The sequence below is a fragment of the Tasmannia lanceolata genome, unplaced genomic scaffold (genome assembly GCF_043159265.1).
Source record: "Tasmannia lanceolata isolate RefF3 unplaced genomic scaffold, GAP_Taslan_0.1 ptg000011l, whole genome shotgun sequence".
NCBI lineage: Eukaryota > Viridiplantae > Streptophyta > Magnoliopsida > Canellales > Winteraceae > Tasmannia > Tasmannia lanceolata.
This window is the reverse complement of record NW_027518688.1, coordinates 27,428,679-27,448,102: the sequence shown is the minus strand read 5'-3', so window position 1 is coordinate 27,448,102 and position 19,424 is coordinate 27,428,679. Positions and strand designations below refer to the sequence as shown.

Below are 19,424 nucleotides of genomic sequence, written 5' to 3'. Positions count from 1 at the left end.
GACATTGATTTGAGGATTATTAGCAATATTCGATTGTATACTGCCCGTGACAGTATATTTAATTTCGTGGAGCAAGTATTTATGCTGAAATTGTAGGAAAAGTTGAAAAAACTTTATATGTCGAAAAATATTGGCCAACAAAAGTTGTACAAGTTGAGGATGTTGGGAGGTGAAGATCCTATGAAACATATGAAGATATTCAATAGACTGTAAGATCAGCTCTACAAAATTGATGAAAATATATAGATTGAAGTTGACGATGTCTTATTACTTCTTACATTTCTTCGTGATTCTTACGGCAATCTAATTACCATGCTATTATTTGGAAAAAAAAAATGCAGTGAAGCTGCAAGTCATGTTGTCACTCATATCAAACGAGTTAGCAGGAAGCCCGATCTTGAAGATAGTTAAGATCATAGATTGGTTGTTCGTATAGAGACAATTGGAGTGGAAGGTCATCTATAAGGAGATCCAGAAATACAAGTCGAGATCCAAAGTTAATGAGAAAGGTATGCAATGTTATAATTTTAAGGGTTACAGATACATCAGGAAAGACTATTAGAAGGGAGCTAACATGTTTGAAAATTGTGCTAAAAATATGATAGTGGTGGTATATAGTAGAGATGAGTAGAGAGAGAATGTTGGATATATATATATATATATATATATATATATATATATATATATATATATATATATATATATCCTGCCAATCTCAATAAATATAATTACTTCTCGATATGATTGGATTCTAAATTCTAGTTGATTTGTCATGTATGCTTAAAACAAGAATATTTTGACATATTCAGATCGGTCAAGTAGAGATGTCACATGATTTAAAACTATGAAGATCAAAATGTTTGATAGAGTTACCTGAATATTGGATGATGTGGCATATGTTTAAAGATGTGAAGGAATCTAGAGTCATTAGTCCAGTTGATCTCTATGAGTTGTAGGCAGTCAACGATAAGTAGCTGATAGCGCTATGACAAACACATAGTTAATTATATGATTTAGAGAAGCGTAACAATTTATATCATTTGGTAGGGAACACGGTGACAGTTGATGTTCTCATTACCTCACTGGATATAGGATTGGAATGATGTGCATGCATGCACATAAGGTCTCTTTTGCAGTTGGTGACCGGGTGAGCTTTTAGATTGCAAACAATGGTGAGGATGTGATGATTCTTCCTAATCGAGAGTGCAAGTTGAGGTCTCTCTCTAGAGCGGGCTACTAGTGATTTAACTCAGTGCAAGTTAATTACACATGTGCATTGGTCGCATTAAGCGAATTATGTAGGGCCAGGACCATGATTAGAGATAACCAACATCAATTGAAGAAGATAACTAATTTGTGTTAATATTTAAGAGGTGCCAATGAAATCTGATTAGAGAATTGCTGATATAAAAAAACAAAGGAGTGTTGATATTATCTCCCTACATAAAGCTTGATTATAGATAGAAGGTGTATGGTACCAATCTAGAGATGAATAGGTAAGTTTTTCTTTTTCTAATTCAACTTTAGGTTCTAAGCATCACAATAATGACAAATTTAATCTAAATTTAACAGAGCATAAGATAAGATATAAGAGGAAATTTGGGGTGCCAATGGTATACATCATACTGTAGTGCAATCCCCATTTATGGTCCATTGCCAAAAACCTATAGTACAATCCCCATTCATGGTCCTGACCCCTAATTCGATCAATGCGACCAATACACATGTGTAACTTACACCGAGTTAAATCACAAGTAACCCGCTCTAGAGAGGGACCATCCAACTTTAGGTCCTACATCCGAATGCCCATTGCCAAAAATCTTTCTAAATGAATGATCCTCACCATTCAATCGATATCTTGGGAATGAATGAAACACTTGGATGATCTGCCTGATGAAAATTTGCATGGCGATCCATCCACAAAGAGAAAAAAAGATGGGTGGTCTAGATTAATGGTTTGACCCTCTATATGTTCGATACGCGTGGGTGTAGATACATGAACATGCGTACGCGGAACCATTGAATTAACGCGCAATCCGGGATTTCCCTCAGATTTTTTCGCTCTTTATCCAGCAAGGCATACTTATTGCGCTGCGTCAAGTGAGATGAATCATGATAAGATGATTGAATTCGAAGTATGAGACGACAAGGATACGTGTTGAAATGCTATGAAAAATAGACAATAACACTAATATTTGTATCCTTATTTTTTTATTTTTTACTTACCTTTTTTAGCCTAAGTTTAAGATTTTTTTTCTTGTAATAAGGTTTATATTTAGACAAGAAACAACGCGTTTATTTATGGTAGGGGATGATTTTGAAATCCTTAAAAATGCTAGCGTCACGTAATATATAATATTTAACTTGGCTAAGTGTAGTATAAAAAATATGTAGGATAATATCTTGGCCACACACACCAACAACTCAGATGTTTTCACCCCATCTAGGCGACGAACAATGGAATTAAGCAAATTGCCTTGTTCCTTGTATAAAAGAAAATACACAGCCATTTGCACACATATGCTTGCTTGCCTTCTAGAGTCACAACCATGTTGACACCATATTGCAAGAGCTATACCTCATGATCAATATAGCATATGTAGTAGTCCAAGAACTTCAAAATATTGTCACATTCCTACTCCTAATACCATATGTAGTTATTCAAGTTGCATTTCTATTCCTAAAACTTTCCATAGTAATCACTAACAAGGATTTTAGAATCCTTTCACTATAGATTTTCTCATTGTTACATAGGCTGACATCCCATTTGTAATTTAAAAAGAAAGAAGATAAAATACAGACAATAGTTGATATCAAAACAAGGGAAGCTTATTTCCTTTGAGGTTGTGTACTATTTAGTATTTACTACTGACTTTCGCGCCAAACACTTTAAACACGGTTACACGTAAAGACTCTACTCTCTCTCTCTCTCTCTCACTCTATTCTTCCGTTTTCAATTTCGAAAGCTGGAAACAGAAGAATAACACCCCAAAAATCAGCTATTAATGTTTTGCGTGGAAAAAGACCGATCCGTTACGTCTCCTTGTAAAACCCACGGACTCCGATTCCGATACATGTCCTTCGACTATCCTCCCCACATTTGGCACTTTCCACCCTTTCAAAAACTCATGGGAATCCAACGCCCCCACATCATCCAATGCTTCCAACCTCCAAACGCCCCCCCCTAAATTTAGCTCCCCCCACTTTACTAAATACCACCCAAACTCACCCATTTCATCCTCTCTCCCTCTCTCAAGTTATGACTAAGAGTTCCTCATCTCCTCCTCCTCCTCCTCCTCCTCCTCCTCCTCCTCCTTCTTCTTCTACAGAGACTGATATTGCTCCGATTCCAAGCAGCGTTATGGCAGTTGGAGAATGGACGGTGGATCAAGCGATTGGAGTAGACGAAGGAGTGCTGGTCCCACAGCCAAACTTGATCCCACCGTCCGTTCCGGGGTCTTCTTCTTTGAATTTTGTGCCGACTATTCGGGTCGGAACCGTAGATTTGATCGGTCTCCAGCAGTTTCTTCAGGCTAATCGGAGGTTCACCGTTCCGACACTGGCTCAGGCACCTGGGGTACAGTTACAAGGAGGTCAGTTCTGTATTCTTAATAATCAATCTATTGTTATTTTCATTACCATTTGTATTGCTATTACTATTAGTAAGCTATTGTTTATTTTATTTTATTTTTTTAAGATCTCTTGTTGAATTTCAGTTTTGCTTAGACTTTTTGCTTGTTGATCTCTTGATTCATGACTCGATCTGTTGATTACAGTTTATAAATTTATGCTAAAACTCACTTACTCAGCTGGATCAACTTTTATTCACTAATTATTATTTTTAACCCTTGAAAAGGCTTGAATGTTCTCCCTAATAGGTGTTTATTCAAGATATCCAAAAAGGATAGCTAATCCTGGGAACACCTTATAACAGCTTATCAAGGATTTCAATCCCCATGGAGAATGGTCCCACTAATGAACAAAAAGCAGCCATGACTCACTGTGCATGTGGTATATGTGCTTCGTTGTCAGGATCTTTGATCCGATGGGCCATCAACCAAATGGGTCCCCGGATCCAATGCTCAACAAGATCTCAATCACATGATTGAGGCTTGCAGAAATCAACGGCTCAAATGACATCTCAAAAATGTTTTTTCATCATGCTTGATCAATTGACTAGACTCGTACAATATAGGTGGGATCGATGGCAATAGGCCACCTTGTGACGGGCTATAATATTCACGGACCCGATCATCATCGTAGGTCCACGACGGACAATGATATTCTCCAACAAAAACAATAGTCTTTTATAAAGTTTTTACTCGTATTTTATTTTCACATTATTTTGAAGTTTAATGTAATTATTGTTTGGGATTTGTATATTACAGTATTGTTGTATTTTGATTTAGAGAAAAGTGTTTCTGCGCACGTGCGCAGAGAGCTCCCTGCGCACAAGTGGCTTGAAAAGCCACGGATTGGTCGCTTTTTGTGGACCCGCCATACGAACCAATCAGTGGCTTTTTAAGCTACTTGTGTGTAGGGAGTTCCCTTCGCACGTGCGCAGAAACACTTTTCTCTTTGATTTAATCTTATTTGCAAATGAGAATCAAATTTGGGGGCATCCAAAGAATCCTTAAAATGTTCAAGCGCCGTCCAAATTAATCTCGACAGTCATGGGATGAGACACGTGTCAAGTGATTGAGTCTATTCCGCATACCCACAATTCTAATTGGACACCTCCATGTCCGACCATACATTCCTTTCGGTAAAAATTCAACAGCCTTGATTCTTGCTAGTGATTGGGAAAGAACTAATGGCCTGTTTGGATACTCATATTTTGTATTTGGATTTGGAATTGGGTTTTGAATACAAAATGAGTAGATCGGCCAGCTCATGTTGAGGGAAATAGAGAGAGAAGGGGGTACTTCCTAGTGGAGGCCGGGAGAGGTTGAGGAGCAACGAGGGTGAAGGAAATTGCTTGGATTTCCAATTACTTATTTCCACAGCATATTTGGAAATCTGATTTTTTTTCACTGTGAGTCGCTTATTTGGAAATCCAAGGATTTGATCCGGATCCAAATCACAACGAAAAAAGGGCTGCAAATGTGAGAAATCCAAATCAAAATCTTCTCAGGCATCCAAACGGGCCCTTAGTCGCCACAATAAGTTTCCTTTGAGCTTCCGATTTCAGTTATTTTAGCCTTTATTTAGTTCTTTTGATTGCCAATATAATACGAAACTCCAAGGGGTGGCAAATTTTCCTAATTATATTCCAAATCTAAGGTAGCAGTGCCTGTAATTAAGTAGTTCACAATTAACTTTGTTAATCTATAGTTTGACTCAACAGCTTGACAAAAAAGAAATGTAGTTTCCATGTCAGCAAAACCCTTAGTTTGGTTTCCAATATACCATTGACATCCAAGAAGACTACCAGAGATATCTCATAGCTGATCATTGCATGTCGGCTGATGTGCCACTGTTGTCTCCTCCCTACGAAATCCATGCCAAAATCCACAAAAGGTAGAATTTTGCATGAATTTCTTGGGAATGATGCTTTTTCTATCTTCCCACTAGGAACCTAACCGATACGCCAAAAGCTCGAGATCAAGCTGATGAAATTCATGTTAGGCTAGGCCCTTTAAACGTATCCCATGCCAGGCTGGGTCCCACCTAGTCCCATACCTAAGAAGCCCCCCACTCAGGACCATTACACTTTCTCTCTTACCCCTCTCTTTTCTCTCTATATTGGTAATGACACCCCATACCAATACATTACGAGGTTGACAACCAAACACTACTTACCTATTCTACGAGGTAAGTTCTTGGTAAATCCAATGAGTGTTTAATCCCTGTTGACTACTTCCACCACTAATCTACGAGTTAAATACTTGCAAGTTGCAACCAAACAGAGCCAAATGAAATGTTAGAGTTTTGGGAAAGAACTAAGGAGCTCACGTCAGTAATTATCCTTTCAGCTTCCGATTTCAGGTATTTCAGCCTTTATTTAGTTCTTTTAATTGCCCATATACAAGAAGCAGTACTTACTCCAAGGTAGCAGTGCTGGGAACCAGTTCACAATTAACTTTATTAATCTAGTTTGACAGTGCCAAGCTATGCCTACCGAAAGTAAAACATTCTCAACTTAAATGTCATCTAACTCTTCCAAATGTGTACTTACATAACAGAAACTTTTTTTTTTTTTTGGTGAGTAAGCTGGGGTTAGCCAGACCCCTATCTGATCTCTGTTTTAATGTATGGCAGCCCCATGCTCTGTATCTTTCTTTTCCAACAAAACAGAAACATAGTAAACTTTTGCTGTGGGTGTTTTGCATGGGATAGTTCCCGTTCAGAAATTTATTTTAAATTGTTTAAATCAGCTGGTACTCTCCTGTTTGGGTGTCAATTTGGATTTGATCAGCTCCAGTACAGTGGATAACATTGTTCTTTGATATTATTTTCTTAAATATAATTTGCCTTGTTCAGAGAAACTCTAATGCTTACATTCTTCATTACAGAAATGCAAGCTTATATTAATGGGATATCTTCTGTAGAAAGAGAGCACTAACTGAATTTCAGATTTTTAATTTTGAATTGAATAAAATAACATTTTGGGTTGAAAAATGTTGGGAATTTAACCGGGTAGAACTCACACCTAAGAGCTAGCCGTTAGAGGGAGGGTGCCCATTCCCATATAACCCATCCCCATCCATTTCACTTATCCGATGTGGGACTATTTGCTTTTACGTGGAACCCCAACAATCTCCCCCTCCACGCGGAAGCAACGTGGACAATCTTACCCCTCCACGCTGCGGCAACGTGGGTGGGAACCACGAAATACTATACCGGGGTTTCCGAGATCTTCCTCGAGGGACATTCCCACCCTTGGAGGCAAACCGGGGTTACCACGCCCTGAGCTCTGATACTAGTTGTTGGGAATTTAACCGTGTAGAACTCACCCCTAAAAGTTAGCCATTAGGACAATTCGAGTGCCATTAACCACCTCCTATAAGTCTTGACCCTGGAGATATGACTCCAAGCAAGATTTTCAATAGTAAAAATTTGTGTGGTTCAGTTTTTCGATTCCACATACCGAACTGGCAAAATCCATAATTGCAAACCGCTGAAATCAAGTTACAAGAGATCAGCTAGAACAAATATCCTGAGACTTGCAGGTCAAACGATCCCAAAGAAGCAACTGGCTGCTTTTATACCACTTGCAGAAAACAAGGATCAATGCAATAAAGCTCTGATACCATTTGTTGGGAATTTAACCGGGTAGAACTCACCCCTAAAAGCTAGCCGTTAGAGGGAGGGTGCCCATTCCCATATAACACATCCCCATCCATTTCACTTATCCGATGTGGGACTATTTGCTTTTGTGTGGAACCCCAACAGAAATATGTTGCTGGATGGAAGCAAACTGATGAATGCTCCTTGAAGAATCCTCTCTTCTATTGCTGCGTTATCAAGGTTTTCCTCACCACTTGCATTTTAAGTGGAATTTGTGTGTGAGCTGGTCACCTCATGTGCTTGATGGGGTTAGCTTTATATTCACCAGTGGGGAAAAAATGGAATATAAGTAGTTAAGTACTATCCTGATTTTTTTTTTCAGAGAACACTCATTCTTGTTCCTTATTTGAATCTTTCTTCTGATGACAAATGAAATCTAAATTATTGAAATTGGGTAATTCATGAAGTGTGTAGCTGAAGCCTATAAAATCCAAAAGAGATCACATTTAAAGAAATACCAATCATGTGAAGCTTTTGTTTTTGTAGGCCAAGTTCTACTGGAGACAGCTTTTAATCGTGGAGGATCTGAGCATATCTCTATGCACCCTTTGATGTATAATTCATTGGCACCACTGTCCATGAATAATCCTTTTGCCTCTCCCAACGCTCCACACGACAATGTGTGTTTTCCAGGTGCTGCAGTACCAAATACGATGAGAAAGGTTGATGTACTTGGTAATCCACACAATCTTGAAAGCCTTCCACTCGGCAGGGAGAGCTTGTTTTCCCATAATCATATGACAGGCAACTTCCATCACAATCCAGGTACGATTTATCATCCTTAAGAAACAATGTTTCATTGGATGTTGATGTTATGCATCATTTTGTGCCTAAATCACTTTATACAACCATTTCTAGGCATCTAATGACTTCCACATATTGCCTTATATTAATAAGATCTTTGTGCATAAGTATTGCCTGTGGGGTTGTGTCCTTGTGTGTATGTGCATGCATAGACTTATTCACGCCCACGGAGAGAGAGAGAGAGAGAGAGAGAGAGAGAGAGAGAGAGAGAGAGAGAGAGAGAGAGAGAGAGAGAGAGAGAGAGAGAGAGAGAGAGAGAGAGAGAGAGAGAGAGAGAGAGAGAGAGAGAGAGAGAGAGAGAGAGAGAGAGTTATATATACACTTGCGCGCGCGCGTCTGTCTGTGTGTGCGTCCGTGTTTATTTGATGAATTTTTCATCATCTTGAAGGTGATGTGAGCTTGATATGCATCCTTTGATGTAGGATAAGTGATTCCCATGACTAATCTCTGTGCGAGTACTAGAAGATAGTTGCACTTGCACCAACCTTCCCTATCTCACAAAATAACTTATTTTCTACTCAAGATCCACATAAGCAAATCGTTCATTTCACTTCTCACGCAGAATATTTGGCAGAGTTTCATCCCTATAAAAGGTGGATCCAAAACCCATATCCAATTTAGGACCTCTACTAATGGGAGTTGCACATGAGGGATGGACAGCATGTTTTGCCTCCGTGATTTTCTGGAAACCAAGTGATTACACCTGCACTGAGAAAGAAACAGTCATTATTAGTTGTCCTTCCATAAAGCCACATGATAAAATAAGTTTTTCTCTTGAAAATAAAATTTATATTTTTTTCATCTATCAAATGAAAGTTGCAGAATGCTATATTTATGCACACACGTGAACACTCACAGTTAGGGAACTATACTGTTAGAGGCATAATCCACGCTCACCTAGCATGATCCAGATCCTTCATTTGGTAGTACTATCAGGAAGACGACATGACCAGAAATTGAACTTAGCAGATGATCCCAACTTTCTTGTCAATTACTTGCAAAAGGAAATTTTATAAAAATGAGCAAGAGTTCACATTCAGTTTCTATGATCGAGTTGTTTGAAAAGTTTGGAGTTTTTAGACAGTGATTTTCCTTAGTATGCCATCTACAAGTCGGGGCACATTGGAAGGATCTGGATCATGATGTCATCACGTCAGTGGGTCCAGGTTAAGCTTCTCACATGCCTGCACATTTTAAGAGCTTCTCGTTGTATTATTCCCCAAATAGTAATCCCATATGATATGATACTATTATGGTTGAATTACAACTGAACTAACTTTTGTGACTACGCAGTGTTCCAGTTTAACTCTCTGCCCCAACCAGCTATCCCCCAGCACACTTTCGTTCCTGCAGCCGGATGGCACCCGCACATGAATTATTGCATTGGTGAACCTTCCAAACGTGAAGGGACTAGGAATCAGGGGATGAACATTTTGCAAACTTCTCGAGTTTTAAGGATTGGTAGTCCTTCAGGTACTTCAGTTCCGAGTCGCAAACGAAAGATGGTTGATCAGAATGCCAATGTCGAGCCATTGGGTAATCATGGTTTCCCCTTGAAATACCATAATGTTTTCGGAGCTGATCCAAGTTCAAGGCCGCCATTCCCTTGTCCTAGGGCAGTATACCCTCGTGGATATCTGAATATGGCAAACTTTTGGTTACCTGAGCGTGGCGAGGTTTGTGATATCCTCTTTTACAGTAATATATTCCTGTCCATTGAGAAGTGGCCATATATAGCAAAGCCTTCAGCAGTAGTTTACAACACACCATTATATCCAAAGATTTCTCTTTTACCTCGCAGCTCTTTCAATCTTTATGAAATGTTAGAGATTACTCAAATTTCAACTAATGGTAGTTAGTTTAGCAGAATGGTTTATCTGTATTGGAATTCTGTTAAAGAAAATGATCGGAATATAGAAGACCATGTAACTCTAGGGTGACGAAAATTGTGTTTCTCGGATTTTGTATAAAACTGACCTGACTGGATGAGTGACTTGGGAAGGTCATGACACAAGTCGATCTTGCCTCTATTTCAGATTAGCTTGATACAATTTGTAATCAGGTTTACAATAATTGATGTTGTTTGTTAAATGTGTTAAATTTTAAATTTATAAATGCCCTCTAGTAGATATTGAGACTGATTTAGTATTAGTATTTCAAAACAGAATTGTTTAGTTTATATATGACATGAATATGGTTTTTCATTGGAAATGATACGTACATATGATTAGGTTTAAATTATCCTTCATGATATTTTACTATCAATGTTATTGTATACTTTCTAAAATAAACTCTGATACATCCTGACTTATGTAAGTGGTACAGTTTCTTGTGCATGCTATAGCTATATAATTCATTTCTCACACTGCATAACATGACTGAGCATGTTACTTACACAACAAGGTTACAGAGTCATCCTCACATCAGGATTTCCAACAGTTAAATTATGGCTTTTAAACATTGGGTGGGAATTTATGGATGAAATATGGATAGTTTTTTTTTCATAAAACCAAACCTTCTTTTATTCTATTTGTTTGCAATTATACGAAGAGTAATGTGTTGTTGTGTTGAGTTTGATTCAATAAGATATGCCTGTTGTTGCTGAGAATGTCCAGAGAAATTTGCTATTATTTACAGGGTAGTAGTGTTTACCATTTTATTAGTTAGTTCACCTGCTTATGTTATATTTGGTCATCAATTTACAAATTAATTATGATTATGATCTTCCATTTAGGATCTTGAGGGGAGGGGATGGACAATGATTTTGCAGAAAGAGTTGCGAAACACTGATGTTAGTTCCCTTGGAAGGATTGTCCTGCCGAAAGTATGATATTTAATCTTTTATTGAATCAGAGAGCTTTCAATTGGTATTCTTATCATTTATTTTTAGTCCATCATTCCTCCAATTGTAGAGCAAAGTTGAACATGATTGCTATTTACTTGGATATTAAAACTATTCTCCACAATGTTCAGACAAGAATGGTAGCTTTTCCTCTTTCTCTGCTCATAGCTAAATCTGATTGATATGGATTATTTTGTCTTTCTTACAATGGCAATGCAGAAGGACGCAGAGGCAAATCTTCCTCCCTTATTTCAAAGAGGACATGCATCATATCTGCTTATGGATGACATGCATTTCCCAATTATTTGGAAATTCAAGTATAGGTAATGTTTCAATGCATGGTGCAAAATGCGGACCGTGAAATACTTTTGTACTAGGTTAATGGGGATTCAAAATGAAAATTTGAGTTCTGGTCTGGACTATACTTGCGTTTTACTGATAGTGCCACTCCCACTTCCGAAGCCCATGATCATTGTTACAAAATTTGGTATTTATTTGGAAATTTTGTGTTTTTCGTGAAAATATATTCTTATGTAAACAAATTGAAATATTGACAAACTTGTGAGCTTAACAAATAAATAACAAATACCATTAAAACAAAAAAAACAAAAAACAAATTTTGGATAAATTGTGATTAATTCAAATATTTTTATGAATATATATGTAAAAAAATTCTTATGTATATATATATATATATATATATATAGGTATTTGCTAGATAATTTCGCAAAAAGCCATTTCGCAGCTCACTTTTTCAGGAGAGAACAACCACCTCACATGAATTAAATGAATGAGACAGTCTGCTGCTAGGTGGCTGTTCTCTCCTGAAAAAATGAGCCGCAAAATGGCTTTCTGCGAAATTGACTAGCAAATCCCTATATATATATATATATATATATATATATATATATATATATATATATATATATATAGACACACACACACACACACACACACACACATAGGGGGCACGGTATTTGAGCTCAAGCTCAGAAATTCTTTCCGAGGTAGAGTTTTTATATAGGGCATCTCCCATGTTGTTTGACTCATCCAAGCCATTCATTCCATAGAAGCTGACATAGATAGGTTTTTCCTAAGAAACCATCTCCATAGGATCCTCCTAACCGTTCGATCTGACATAGACGTCCATTTTAAACCTCCACAAATCAACGCTTACCATGATCCTATGAAGATGATTTCTTTGGTACACCCTATCTATGTTAGGTCCTATAGAATCAATACCTAACATAACCCAAACAACATAGGCAGCCACCCTATTTAAAAACTTTATCTTAGAAATTCTATCTGAGCTTGAACTCAGAAACCATTTACTAATATATATATATATATGTGTGTGTGTGTGTGTGTGTGTGTGTGTGTGTCCTCTCTCTCTCTCTCTCTCTCTCTCTCGATATATATATATATATATATATATATATATATATATATATATATATATATATATATATATATATAGAGAGAGAGAGAGAGAGAGAGAGAGAGAGGAAAGTGAAGCTACACCGCCTGCTTAAAATACAATGGGCCCACATTGTTTTGGTGATCCAAAGAATTCATTTGATTGGCCCTCACATAGATAGGGTGTCCACCAAAAATCAGCTCCATAGGATCATCCCAACCCTACGATTTGTGGAGGCAAAAATGAACGTGTAAAAACCTTCACAAATTTGTCCATTTTTGCCTCCACAGTTTGAAGGGTTGGGATGATCCTATGGAGCTGATTTTTGGCGGACACCCTATCTATGTGAGGGCCAATCAAATGAATGGTTTGGATCACCAAAACAATGTGGGCCCATTGTATTTTAAGCAGGCGGTGTAGCTAAGTTAGCTACACCGGCGGTGTAGCTTCACTTTCCTCATATATATATATATATATATATATATATCGAGAGAGAGAGAGAGAGAGAGAGAGAGAGTATGTCCTCTATATATTATATATATCAGAAAACGGTTTCTACACACAAGTGTAGATAAGTTATCTACACACGAGCTTAAAATACAGTGGAGGGCATATTGTTTGGGTGATCCAAACCATTCATTTGATTGGCCCTCACATAGATAGGGTGTCCACAAAAAATCAGCTCCATAGGATCATCCCAACCCCACGATTTGCGGAGGTAAATGGACGTGTATAAACCTTCACAAATCTGTCCATTTTTTGCCTCCACGGTTCGAAGGGTTAGGATGATCCTATGAAGCTGATTTTTTGGGCACACCCTATCTATGTGAGGGCCCATCAAATGAATGCTTTGGATCACCCAAACAATGTGGGCCCCCATTGTATTTTAAGCTAGTGTGTAGATAACTTATCTACACTTGTGTAGAAACCGTCTTCTATATATATATCTGTGTGTGTATGTGTGTAGTCACATATTCAGTTTTTTCAAAATTTTCCTTTTGCCACATTTTCGAACATTTTCTTAGCAAAAGTATACCCATATCAGAACTCGGTCATGACGCTCATAATCTGTAGAAGCTTCAGATTTTAAAATAGCCTTTTTTACCTTTTTGCCTCTCCATCCCCCCACTTTTTACCAATTGAGCATCTAAGATCTTGATTTTCTGTAGTCAAAGTCAAGTCACCAGAGCCTTGACTAATGCAATAGTCCTTCAAAATATCAGGTATGCTGGGAGCAAGTTCTACTGATTTTGATTTGAACTCAGGAAAGTTAGTGTGCTTCAATTAGAATTCAGGACTTGGGAGCCCCCTTAAGTGCAACAAACAGTGATAAAAGTTAATATTTTAAGTCATCTAGAGAAATTGACAAATCAATAACGCTCAAATCTTTTTCCAACTTTTAATGATGGCCTTGTTTAGTCAAGCATTGTGGAACTCAAAACAGCTTATATCGCTAAGTAGTAAGGGGAATTTTCTGAATTGTATTTTCCATTTTCTCAGGTACTGGCCCAACAACAGAAGTAGGATGTATGTCATGGAAAATACAGGCATGAAAAGGAATTTCAAACTCTTCAAAGTTATATTTTCCATATTTGAGTTTGGAAACATTTATTGAATATATAAATGTTATATATATCACCTTGTTTTGTGTCTCATTTTTTCTTTTTTTACTTCAGGTGCCTTCGTAAAATTGCACGGACTTCAAACAGGAGACCTCTTTATTATTTACAAAGGAAAAACCTGTGCTAACTATGTGAGTTGGGTTCATGTCTGTACCTAGTTATGTTTACATCGGCATCTAGAGAAGGGTTTGATTGACAATAATAGGTATTAGAGAAACAAGTCATTAATAGCATTGGTTGCATAGCTGCTTTGGGATATTCATCAATTTCTCCTTGATTTTCTTTGATATGATCTAGATGCAGTATTTCTTTTACTGTTAAGAAATGTATACTGATTTTTCAGTTTCTGTAGTAAGGATTTCTTTTCATTTTTAAGGGACCATGTCCTTCGATTGTTTTTGCATAATCTGTTGCACCTGATAAAGGGCGGCCCAGTGCACGAGGCTCCCGCCATTGCGGGTTCTAGGAAGGGCTAGATGTATGCAGCCTTACCCCTGCTTTGCAGAGAGGCTGTTTCCATGACTCGAATCCATGACCACCATGTCACAATGGAGCAACCTTACCGTTGCACCAAGGCTTGCCCTCTAATCCGATGCACCTGATCTCAACTCAACTCAACAAAGCTAACTAGTTGGGGTTGGCTAAATGAATCCTTTAGAAAAATTTCATGAAGAAAGAATCTACCCGGCTCTAATCCTGGCTTTAGTTGGGTTCTTCTACGTAGATCATTTTCTTCCATTCTATCCTATCCAAGGTCATGTTCTCTGTTATGTTCCTAGCTATCAAGTCTTTCCTCACTGTTTCTACCCAAGTTGTTTTTGGTCGGTCCCTACCACTTTTTACTCCATCAATTTGGCACGAGTCGTCTCTTCTCACCGGAGCATCCAAAGGCCTACACTAGATATGTCCAAAGGCTCTAATCCTGTTCTCTGTTGCACCTGATATATTTTGAAAATTTTTATTCACTTAACTGTTGGAAGATCAAATAGCCTTGAATTTTAGAAATGGAAAATGTTGTTTTACCTTCTCTGAAACTAAATTATGCATAAAATTAATAATCATGCATTCTGTTCTGGTAGTGTTATGGTGAAGGCTTGAACATTTCAAATTAATTTATGTTTTTATCCTCTTGAAGATTGTTAGAGGAAAAAAGGGGACCACACCACCAGACTCTGGAGATCAGGTGAAACGGGGTCACAGAAACCAAGGCAAAAAAGTGGAAGGCGACAGCATGCTGCAGTCGAGGAGCAAGAACGAGATGGAGGCCAACGTCGCACTATGTCAAGAAAATAAAACTTCCTTAGAACTGATTGACAATTTCCCCAGTCAAAGTTCTGAACATATTGCTCCTGCAATGGTTATTGCAGATTCCGAGAGAGAATCAGGTAGCCCATCTCACATTGTGCTGCCATTACCAGATTTCGATTAAGATATTAACTCGTTTGATCGTTTGCAACAATAAGAAACTATTTGTTTCATAAAATAAGGAACTATTTGTTTCCAACAATATGAAACTATTCATATGTGAAACAATGCCTTGTCTCATGTGAGCTGGGTTTTAAAACTCTGTTTTGAGATTTCTATTCGTCCATTTGATGGAGTTGTGGTGCTTCATCAAGTAAATGGAGGCAGACTATTAAATTGCAAACAATGCATTGAATTTTGAATAAATATTTGGAATGTGATTCAGAACACTTTTTTTTTCTTATATTAGAGATGGCCAACCTTTCCACCTTCTTTCTGATGTAGTTCTTGTATTTTTATCATTATCATGGCTTTATCATTATCATAGTCTCCTGCAATTCTTCTATAACATATTTTTTCTTTCACTAATTTTTCTTTTGTTTCAAAGCACATCTCCTTTGTCTTGCACCCCATTCTCTCTTGTTTTAAACATGCCCATTTTCTCTTTCACTTCCTTTTCTCTCGTTTCAAAACACAACTAGTTGCCCCACAAGGTTTATTAGTTGTTATGTGCTCAATTGAGTACAAAATTATCTGGGGCTTAATAGGGATGACCTTCTGCTCCTGAGAGGTTTTAGATTCTGACTGCTTTTGAGGAATGAATCTAAGGTATCGGCATTCTTAACCCTAACTTTACTTTCAATAAAGAAACATTAAATTTGCATTATAAACTGATATCCAGGGCTGTTGGCCTGGTGGATAATTAGTGTATACTAGCATTCGTATAATATTATGTCTTTGATACATGATGATCCCAGAAAACCTGAAGCACTAAGAGTATACTGATATTTGTAAAATATTACACCTTATAGTAAAACTATACTCATATATCAAATTTTAAGGAAAATTCTAAAACGAATACAAGCTATCCTCCAGCAATATTACAGAGTACAGAGTAAAACATCTTTGTTAAACCAAAGTAGTTGCAGCCAATAAAAACAAATATAACTCAGTATAGGAGGGATTGGGGAAGCTAAATGCATATGTACCTAAAGAAGTTTCCAAGCATCAAATTTCAATGGACATGACATGAAAAAAATATGTTAGTTGACATAATCAATCCAACTGAAAAAGTTCTTAATTCACCTGTCATTGTAGTAGGCACTGTAGTGATATTAATATCTTATTTCCCAAACCACATCGGGCTGCTATCCTTTTTGGCAGTAAAAGGCCTCAAACTGGGGTTAAAAACTTTATTGCTGATGCAATAAATAAAACTTAGATTCTTTCATTACTAGTGGTGTGCTAAGTCCAGCCTCAATTGTTTGGTAATCCCTTCCAGAATTGAGTAGATTTCTCCGCGAAGATGATGTGTCTTATCTTCGACAAGAAATTCATGAACAACACCATTCACCTCAATCCAGCTGCACCCAGGTTTCTTCGTAACTCTCCTATTTTTCATCATTTTCCTCATTTCCAAAGCTTCTACCCACCTATTTCCACTAGCATGCATGTTCCATAGGAGTATATATACCCCATCATCATCCGGTTCTTGTTCAATGATCTTTTCACCTGCTGTTATAGCTAACTCTGTGTTCCCATGTACTAGACAAGCACTCAGTAGTGATCTCCAAATGACAACATCTGGTTCCATTCGCATTTGTTCGATCAGCCTCACTGCTTCTTTTAAATGCCCGGCCCGTCCAAGAAGATCGACCATACATCCATAGTGCTCAATCTTAGGTTCTAAAGAGTATAATTCTTTCATTCTATGGAACCATTTTTTACCCTCCTCAATCAGTCCGGCATGGCTACACGCGGATAGAACAGCAATGAAAGTAACCTCATTTGGACTCAGCCCTGATCTCAACATCTCTAAGAACACTCGAATCGCTGTGATTCCATTTCCATGAATAGCAAAACCCGATACCATTGTCGTCCAAGAAAAGACATCTTTTTTGGACATCTTCTCGAAAACCTTCTCTGCCATTTCAACACCTCCACTCTTTGAGTACATATCTATCAATGCATTTGAGACAGCAACATCCAAATTCATATTGGCTTTGTATATATAACCATGGATTGATTGCCCAAAATCTAAAGCACCAATATCAGCGCAAGCCGAAAGCACCCCTACAATCGTGACCGAATTAGGAACTTCACATAATGATTTCATCCAACGAAAGAGTTGTAAAGCTTGAATTGGATTCCTTCCTTGGATATACCCCGTTATCATTGCCGTCCAAGATATTGTGTTTCTAACAGACATTTCATCAAATACCTGGCGTGCGGATTCTAAATCCTTGCACTTGATGTGCCCATGAAGTAGGCTTGTCCAAGAGACAACATCTTTCACCACCATCCTATTAAAAACCAGGCGGGCGGTTTGAATCTTCCCATTTCTGCAATACATATCTATTAACGCATTATGAACAAAAGTATCAGAACCCAATTCATGTCTGTAGGTCATTCCATGAACAAGTTTTCCATGACCCATATCTTCTCTACGACCACAGGCCGTGAGTGCACCAACGATCGCAAACCGGTCGGGTTTTAGTCCTGCATAAATGATCTCAGAGAAGATCAAAATGGCTTCATGTGGGTGATTGATCTGCAAGTAAAGTGACATGAGACTAGTTCGAGAAACAACATCTGGGTTTAGCATTTGGTCAAAAACCATCTGGGCATCTATTGTTTTGCTGAACTTTGTATAGGTATTGAGAATTTTGCATGCTAGCGGTTGGAAGTGTTGGAGTCCTTGGGTTATTGCTTGGGCGTGGATTTGCTTGAGTTCTTCGAAGCTTCTACACTTGTGCAGTAGAAAATTGCAGTTTGTTTTGAACATATCATCTATTTGAAAAGCCGTTAAGACATCCCTCTTTCTCTGATGCCCCGTTAAAAGGGTTTATGCGAGATAAAATTATCTAGCCAACTCCGGGAATAGCTTATCTTAGGGCAATGATATTTTCACCCCCAGTACGCATGCGCCCCACTGATAACGTGATTTGACGTCAAAAAGCTTTAAAGTTCACGTCAAATCACGTTACAAGGGGGGCGCAGGGTAATGTAGGAGGGGGTGGAAATATCATCTCCCTAGTTTTGAAGATTTGGGAAATTATAAAATGTCACCATCCATTTGATGGGGGGAGGAATGGGGGGAGGTGCAGCGAATGGGGTCTAAACCCAACAACTTCTTGATATTAATAGAAATCCCTTCGGGGGAGTGTTGAAAAATAATTTTTTAAATAAAACCAACTCTAACAGCTTAAAGTTTTGGAGTAACTGGTTGTTTTACACAAACTCTACTCGCTCTTTAACGAATAAGAACCCAAGTAGCGGAAATGCAAAAGAGAAGAGCAAAGATTCCCGACCCAAGCGCTGGGATAGGAGAGGGATTGTTTCCTTACTCCAGAGTGGCCGCTTAGCAGCGGTTTAGTCGTTCCTGTGTTCATATAACGATGACTCTACTACCTATACTTTAATGAGCCAATTCTCTTGCTTTCGAAACGATGACTCTACTACCTATACTTTAGTGAGCCAATTATCTTGCTTTCAAAAAGATACGAAAGTAATGCCCTTGCCAAGGCTAATCGGTAGTCCTCCAATTGCTTATCGAAAGCCCATATATAAGAAATAGCTTATGCCACTCATATTGCCCCGGATTCTATTCAAGTCCCATGGTTCCCATCTCTAAAAAATAGCTTATGCCACTCGTATTGCCCCGGATTCTATTCAAGTACCATGGTTTTAAATTTCGTTTTCGGTATGCGTGAACGGTTTGGATCATCTTTTGAAGTGGGCCCAGTGTACTTTTCGAAAAAAATACTGGACTTCACAGGATTATCCATCGTTAGTTTAGGATCAGCCTATGTACAGAGATTTTCACTTCATTGGATGAGCCCCAAAAATCATTTCCAAAAGATGATCGAAACCCTCCGATCTATAGTGGGACAAGCGTTTATAAATCGGATGGCTAGGATGATCATCCTATGGATATGATTTTGGGGCACATCCTATTTACGACCTGGCCCAAAAATGAACGGTT

General features: G+C 38.0%; 1 protein-coding gene and 1 pseudogene across 3 annotated transcripts; one reads left to right on the top strand and one right to left on the bottom strand.

The window, feature by feature from the left end:
- The first annotated feature begins 3,259 nt into the window (after positions 1-3,259).
- LOC143886102 (uncharacterized) lies at positions 3,260-15,657 on the top strand. The gene is made up of 8 exons (XM_077390072.1): positions 3,260-3,593; positions 7,777-8,055; positions 9,388-9,770; positions 10,829-10,918; positions 11,156-11,259; positions 13,854-13,900; positions 14,030-14,106; positions 15,111-15,657. Exons 1-8 carry the CDS (start codon positions 3,260-3,262, stop codon positions 15,402-15,404), a joined length of 1,608 nt encoding a protein of 535 aa, XP_077246187.1. The 3' UTR covers positions 15,405-15,657.
- On the bottom strand, positions 8,432-18,495 carry LOC143886881 (pentatricopeptide repeat-containing protein At2g13600 pseudogene; annotated as a pseudogene). 2 transcript variants are annotated; one of them, XR_013253936.1, is made up of 2 exons: positions 16,526-18,495; positions 8,432-8,802 (listed from the first exon to the last, which is right to left on the bottom strand). The product of XR_013253936.1 is annotated as a pentatricopeptide repeat-containing protein At2g13600 pseudogene, transcript variant X1 (transcript). The 2 variants fall into 2 exon arrangements; XR_013253937.1 differs by having other exon boundaries at positions 8,432-8,797.
- Between the last annotated feature and the right edge of the window lie 929 nt (positions 18,496-19,424).